Below are 8,074 nucleotides of genomic sequence, written 5' to 3'. Positions count from 1 at the left end.
AAAGATGACAGTAATATGCATTCCTAAAGAAGTAAAAGATAGCTAGAGGGAGATTTAATGAGTATGAGTTGAGTCTTAAAGGAAATAAAAGATACGAGATATCTGATGTGATCTGATTTGGATTGGATTATCAACAATGATGGCGCTAATGCAGTGGTGAATATGATATTATACAAATAAGGAGTGAAACTGGAGCTGATCGATCACTGGAGGGATAACTGGTCACTGCTGCTGTTGCTGTTCCTATTGCTGCTGTTGTTGGCCTAAAAGCTTATATTATAAGGCTGCGGTTGCCGATGCCAATGCAATCGCGTACGAGACTTCCTTTTTGTTTTGCCTACCCTAGGCTCACACCTTACCCTATTCTCTCTTTCTTTCTTTCTTACTCTTTCAACTACTGTAATTAGTCTCTTCATTTCCAATACTAATTTTCTATCCTAATAATATTCCTCCAATCTTCTATTTCTCAAAATTTAGCAAATTTAAACATATAACAATAGTTATTATATAGGGCTTCTAGTGATTCACCGTGATTCTTTTTAAATGAAACGAGAAACGATAAAAGTATTAAAAAAAACTATTAATAGCGTTATGGGTAAGTGAATAATAAAGTGGTAATTGATCAATTAACAAAGAACTGGTAACAAGCACCACAGACACTAAGGCAAGGTGCCTGGATTAGAGAGTATATGTATTCACTTGTATAGTGTATAGTTGTATGTGTATATATATATAAATTCCTTTGTCAAAATTTTAAAACTGATTAGTTTAATTCTGTCAGATTCATTTCACGATCAATTTTTTTTTTCATACTTTAAGTTTGTTTTGTTGTGAGAATGTCATTGCACTACCCAGGAGAGCTCGGACTATGTCCAAACTCTGCACACAAATTTTCTTGAAATGTTGTCGGGTGATGATATGATACTACTACTCACCCCAGAAAGAAATGAGAAGTAGATGAGAACTTATGGGTAAAACAGTAATTCTCGTTATTCATTTTATAATAAAAGCTCAATAATCCCCACTTGCGCCTTCTTTTTTTTTTTTTTTTACCGTTTTCCACCGAGAAATGAGAAAAGCCACTGCTTCTTGTCTTGTCATTTAGCACTAGCACAGTTTTAGAGAGAGAAAGAGAGAGAGACTGAGCCAACAAGTCGACCATTCATAGAGAACCATATGGTTAGGGCTTTAGGGTTTTGGGGAAATGGGCTCTTAATGAGGACAACCCCTTCCATTAGTCTTTTATTTTATTTTATTAAATACCATATAACAATATAGTTGGCACAGTCTTCGTCTTGGATTGTTAAAAAAAATGATGTAAGAATTAACTTAAAATTATGTTAATTAAAAAAAGCTTTTCCAAAATGATGTTTTGGTAATTAATTTTAATTTTTCAGGACATATTTTCCAGACCCTCTTTAACAAATACAAATAGTTTTGTACTATAGACCACGCCACCTCTATAAATGAGGACAGCGTCTCTTCTCTCTCTCTCTCCTTCCCCTTGTCTGTAATTTTATTGGGTACAGTAAAACTAGTATAAACTGCTGCCAGGCGCCGCTCTCTCTCTCTCTTTCTCATAAACAAAGTCGCTTTCTCAGTCTCCTTTTTTAATGGCTGCTCCACCAATATCTTCTTGAACCCTGACCATAATTCACAGAGAATTTCCTCACCGCGTTTCTCAAATCAAATTTACTAAAGCTTTGATAGACGAAGAAGGAGAAAAAAAATGGTGGGTTTTTCTTAATTTCTCAAAATTCGATCTTGACTGAAAGTAATTGAATTTAGACGTTCTCTTCTCTCTCGTTTTGTTTGCTCTTAGTTATTATTGTTTGATTAATTGATTTTTAATTTAGTTTGTTTGATATTGTATAGTTTGTCTCTTCAAATGTTCTACCCCGTTGGCTTGAAGTTCTTCTCGGTGAAAAGTTCTACAACGCTTGCATAATTCACGAAGACGCAAAAAAGAACGAGAAGAACATCTTCTGCTTGGATTGTTGCATCAGTATCTGCCCTCACTGTTTGCCCCCTCATCGCTCTCACCGACTTTTGCAGGTTTTTCTTTACATAATTGCTCATAATTCTTCTTCTGTGTTTAAAGTTTAATTTCAAAGGTTTTAATTTTGGTTTTCATGGCTTTTTTTTGTTCTTCCGTTTTGAATGGCAGATAAGGAGGTATGTTTATCATGATGTTATAAGGCTTGACGATGCTACCAAGTTATTCGACACTGACTTTGTTCAAGTAAGTAAAATTCTTGAACTTTGTACAAATCCTATCATTACACTTCTCTGGATTTTTCTTTCTGGGTTTCTGTGGACCATGGCTGGTAATTATAAAACCAAAGCGAGAAGATAAGTGAAAGTATTAAAAAAAAAGACCTAATTTAAAGCAACCCCATGTTTTAATTGCTGTGATTTATCGTATCGTATTTCTCACGTTATAAGTATTTTACATGTTTTTCCAATTAAGTTTATGAACGTAAATTAGTTTGAATTCAAAGTAGAATAATATTTAGGTGGGTTTCTTATAATTATTCTGTAACGGGTCTTCTCCAACATTTTCTGCAGTCATACACAACCAACAGTGCTAAAGTGGTCTTCTTAAACCAAAGGCCTCAGACAAGGACTTTCAGAGGCTCCGGCAATATCTGCTGTACCTGTGACAGAAGCCTTCAAGACCCTTACATTTTTTGCTCTCTCTCATGCAAGGTCAGTAGCTCTCTTCTTTTCATCTCTCTCCATATTAATGCTCAAAGCATATTCCTTCTAATCCGAAAGCTATTATCTTTTCTCAATTTTACACATTTTTTCTCATCTGGGTCACTTTTTTTTAAACCCGAACAATTTTTCCACTTCTTAATTTTGCTCAATAATCGAACTTTGTTATCGTACAGATTCATTACCTAATGAGAAGGGAGGGTGGACTTTCTAAGTTCATATTCGAGTGCAAGTTCTTGTCCTTGCCCGACCCAGGCTCAGAAGACGGTTTAATATCACCCGATTCGGTACTCGAACAGTCGGGTTCGGCCCGAACATCATCCGGGTCAGGAGGGAACGGCAGTGTGGGGTGCAGGACCATGAGCTGCACCGCTGCTACAGACGATCAGATAATTGTGAGGAAAAAGAGAAGCAGCGTATCCGCGTACCGTGCGGCGTGTCGGCCAGTTTTCTCGCCAGTGTCCGAAATTTCGGCGGCTTTGATGAACCGGCGTAAAGGGAATCCACAGAGGGCTCCCCTTTACTGAATTTGTGCTCGGTTTAATGGTGGTCGTGACGGCGGTGGCGGTGGTGGTGGTGGTGAGAGAGATAAGGGAGGTTTGAAATTGAAATTGAAATTGAAATATAATAGTTGGTACTATTATTGTTTTCATTTTCTTTACATGAGGGTAGTTTCGGTACTCAAGACAAGTTCTTCCTCCCAATTTTGTAGAGAGCTAAGCTTAATAATATTAAGCTTATGTTCTCACTCTCTTTGGTATATTGGTATTGGTATTTTAGTGAGTACATTTTGTGCCAATTCAAATTGTTTAGTGTTACCGCTCACTTTCTATGTTTTCTTGACAAAGTCATATTGAGTAATAGTAACAAACAGTAAGTCCCATTTTCTCTTTACCTTTCTGAGACTCTTTTATTTGGGTGATGATGTCCATTTTGTGTGGATGGCAGCTAATCAAACTATTAATTTCACAAATTGATTATTATTGTTATTACTTTGTATGATTAAATTTGTTTTAGTTAAAAACCGTAACAACTAATACAATTGAATTGAAGATATATAAGGACATTCTATTACACACCAGATCAAGATGTTTTATCACAAGAAATTGCTTCTATTTTGGTTTTTTCCTGTGTTCTCTTCTTGGTTCCCAATGACATAGTAGTGACAAAATTGAACAGCCATGCCTATTCTACTATTCAACTTTTTTTTTTCTTCTCCAATATGACGCTTTGTTTGAGAAGAGAAACTCAATTGACTATATTTTCTTTTGAGCATATTAAAATTTACTTTTATGGGGAACTTGTATCGTCAAGTATATTTTAAAACCTATGCTACGGAAAAAGTTTGTACGTATTCTAAACAAAGTAACAAAATTAGGCACACATTGATTTGCGTGGGCCACTGAATATTTTTCTTTTTTCTTTCTTTTGGACTGTTTTTTTTAATAATGTATGGCATATTTGCATGCAATTATGGTATTTTGTTTTCTATTTGTTCTTTATTTCTTTTTCTTTATTTTTATATTTTCCCTAACAAATCAGGACACATTATATTTTATCATTGTTCAACGAAGACTAGATAGAATGCTTTTATTTTTATTTTTATTTATATATATAGTAAAACAGAAATATGGGAACATGGTTAATTATTTATTTGTAACATAATATCCTTTCCTTGGAGCTTGGTCTTAAAAAGAAATATATATTAAGCAATGACAGCTTGGCAACTTCATAAATAGACTGGTAATTATACAAAATAGTAAAAATGCCTCTTTTGGTAGGCAAAACAAAAGTTACAAAACCCCAAGTTCACTGTTTATGACTAATACATTGGATCTCTCTCTGTAATTTAGCTGTTAGTTAGTGTAGTAGTAGGTAGCGTAATGAAACTTACTACTCTTTACATGATTTTTTTGTTGACTTATAGTTTTTTTCTTTTCTTTTCAATACTGCTTAATAATAAAAAGATAAATATATTTCTATATATATATGTATACTTTGGCATGCATAATCCTTACTTATAATAGGGTCAAGCGATTACTGGCTTCGGCTTGGACTTTTGTTTTGTACCCAAAAAAATTAAATAAAAAATATAGTAAATGTAAAATAAATATTTTAATTTATTTATTTGAGGGGTTGGTAAGACCTATATATACAAATTCCCGGACAATAAATAGGGCATTAGGAAGGGAGTGCGATATGCCAATACACCTTAACCACGAAAAGCCTTTATGAGATGGTACGTGTGACAGAAACATGAAATGATGAGGTTGGAGAATACCATTCATTATTTTTTATTTTATTTGGTGGGGTTGAATTTTAATTATCAAACATTAATTCCAACTAGTATTATATTCTTTCAAATTTTAGATTCGAGCTCTTATCCAAAAATTTTACTTCGATGACGTGTCAGAAATGATAAGTGGCAATACATAGTTAATGATACATTAATAGTTAATAAATGTATTGGTTCTTCGGAGTTGTGATATTACTGGTCATGAAAATTATTTATCTCGTTTGGAAGTGATTTGACCGATCATGTAGAATTTTTGTCCGACCGGTAAAATTTTTTGACTGACTAGTAAAATGTTCTGGTCGACCAGTGGAGTATTTTGGCCGACTAGTCATTTGTTTTGCATGAACAGTAAAGTGTTTTGCTAGACCAGAGATGTGTCATACTAGATCAGAGATGTGTCATGCTAGACCAAAGGTGTGCTAGAGGAGTGCTTTGCCCATACCGACCAGAGGTGTGCTTTGCCGACGAGAGGTGCTTGCCTATGTTGACCGGTAAGTTGTCTTGGCCTATCAGTCACTTTTGGGATGGATTTGGTTGGTCCACGAATCAGAATCTCAGAAGTTACCGTCTAGTGACTCTTCTGAAAAGCCTCAGTAACAGCTTCAACCCAAATCATTCTCAACCACCGCGGGAATCTTTCAGATATCCTGGAATAATAGCTATATTATTATAATTTAAATTCATTTATATTTTATTAATTAAAATCTGTTGGAAGAACCAAAGACTTGGTCAAAGGGATATATCTGATGTACGATCCATAAGCCTATAAATAAATGACTCATGACATCATTTAGGGGATTTGATCTTTTTAGAATGAGAAAAACTCTCTAGTTTTGAAACTTTGAGATTGTTACTTGGGGCATTCTTGGGGCATTTTCTGAGAGCTTAGAGAGATAAAGCTTGTATTTTCTAGAGAGAGAAACTCTGTTTTTGTCATTTATATTTAAGAAACTCAGTTGACACATGTTCATCTGATCTTGAGTGTAGATCTATATATCACAACTCTAAGTGGATTAGGCTATTACCAACATATTGGGGCTGGACCACTATAAAATTATCAGTGTCGTATTTTCTCTTGAATATTTATTGTAGTTTTGACGTCTACTCGTCGTTGGCCAAAATCGTGTTCATCACAAGCCAAGTTGAATAATAAGAGCTTCTCCCATGTCATGACATATATGTGTTTTGGTGTGAACCCCAGATTAATTCCAATGTGGCAGTAAATATAGCTTCATTTTGTTGGAATGTTAGCGAACGACGAAATGTCTTTTTATTTTTTATATTAATATTTTATAAATAAATATATAGTTATATTATTTTATTTATAATATAAAATAATATAATAATAAAAAAAATTTGTAAATTTTGGTGGTATAGTTGGAATTGAAAAAAAGCATGGTATTAAAATTTTACTACTTTGTGGTTTACTTCGATTGTTTTACTCTTTGCATCGACCCAACCTCCTATTGTGGTAAAGAGTTGTGTTGTTTCTCAGCTGGTTATATCCAAACTATGTATTCAAATAGACCCAACCTTTTCACTTTTTCTACTAATTAAACATATCCTTTTAGACAATTTTTTTATATAAAAAAATCAAATCGGCCATAAATCTATATATTCTCATCTATCTCTATCGCATTGTTCTCTCATATCTTATATGGACTTCTAAAGTACATCTAATAAAAATGGGTATATAGGTGCACTCCTTCTTAAAGTAATTAGATAGTTATAATTCTTTTTGTTTATGGTAATATATATTATAGTTATTTATGTTATACCCAGATTTCGAGTCATGGTAAATATGACCTCGAAAGTTGGATTCGCAACAAATGGTCTTGTAAGGATTGAAGTATGCTCCAGGATTGTATATCGAGCCTGCAAAGTACGATATATGAGCTCGAAACGATCTCGATCTCGAAAGGTAGCTCCGAGAACACACTCATCTTCGGGGACGACTTCGGATCGGGGGTCTCGAGCTAGATGTACGTACAATCTCAAAAGACACGTGATCTCGGGAGATGCCATTAGCTCGAACAATGACGTGAGACCTGAGATGCTAAAGCCTTAGAGATACGCGATAATCACCTTGAATATTTACAAGTGTTATAAATATGAGATGTAATCCTCATTTATTAATGTAAATCCTCAAGAATCGTGGGATATTATTTGGTCAGTTATGCGTTTCCTGATCTTCAGGGACGTTTCCTTTTATATCTGATTATAGGTATTTAAAGCAATTTATTTTATTCACAAAAGAGTAACTACCCAAAATATGTGGGATAGTATTCTGCAGCCTTCTCTATAAATAGAGAGGCCATGCACTATTGTAAATGACCGAAATTTTGATCCTTGAGAGAAAACTCTGGAGAATTCATGCTAAAGAATTTTTCAGAGATAATTTTAAGATTAATAACAGAGACTCGTGGACTAGGCAGATTTAACTGCTGAACCACGTAAAAAACCGTGTGTTTGATTTGTTTGTTTCGTTTGGCCATTGTCATTCATTGTTTTTGTGCTCTTCTTTTATCTGTTGACGAAAAACGGTGTCAACGGTTTGGTGCTTTCATTGAGAGCCTTAAGCATTCATCCCTGAGAGATTCATGGCTACAAACAATCAGAACACCCCTGATGAAAGCTACACAAGGCGTCCTGGAAAACAACCAATGGAGAACCCGGGGTCTGAGGAGAGAAGTGGGTCCTCCGATTCCCGGGGACCACTGCCTCCACCGAGGGATGAGGATATGTACTACAATCCTGAGCGTTACGTTCCTATTGTAGAAATGGAAAACCGGCAGTTGAAACAGCTGTTGGCAGAAGCCAACAAACGGAATGAGGAGTTGACTAGGATGGCCGCAGAGGCGCAGGTGGCTCAGTCCCCGCCTCCGCGCGAAAACCAAGTCCCTCCTCCAAGGGACGTGCATGTTCCTCCCCGGAGGCCCCGTGGACGACCACGAAAAGATGCTGCCACGAGGAGGCCGACTCAACCTCCGGCACCAGCAGAGCCATCTGCTCCTCCTAGGCCCCAGAGGAGTACCCGAGCTCGGGTCCCGCCTAATCCAC

General features: G+C 35.7%; 1 protein-coding gene across 1 annotated transcript; it reads left to right on the top strand.

Moving 5' to 3' along the window:
* Nucleotides 1-1,480: 1,480 nt before the first annotated feature.
* Nucleotides 1,481-3,794, top strand: LOC133797635 (protein RGF1 INDUCIBLE TRANSCRIPTION FACTOR 1). The gene is made up of 5 exons (XM_062235609.1): nucleotides 1,481-1,732; nucleotides 1,876-2,055; nucleotides 2,168-2,242; nucleotides 2,569-2,709; nucleotides 2,895-3,794. Exons 1-5 carry the CDS (start codon nucleotides 1,730-1,732, stop codon nucleotides 3,243-3,245), a joined length of 750 nt encoding a protein of 249 aa, XP_062091593.1. The 5' UTR covers nucleotides 1,481-1,729; the 3' UTR covers nucleotides 3,246-3,794.
* The last annotated feature ends 4,280 nt before the right edge of the window (nucleotides 3,795-8,074 follow it).

This window comes from Humulus lupulus, chromosome 8 (genome assembly GCF_963169125.1).
Source record: "Humulus lupulus chromosome 8, drHumLupu1.1, whole genome shotgun sequence".
NCBI lineage: Eukaryota > Viridiplantae > Streptophyta > Magnoliopsida > Rosales > Cannabaceae > Humulus > Humulus lupulus.
This window is presented reverse-complemented; position numbering and strand designations above follow the sequence as displayed.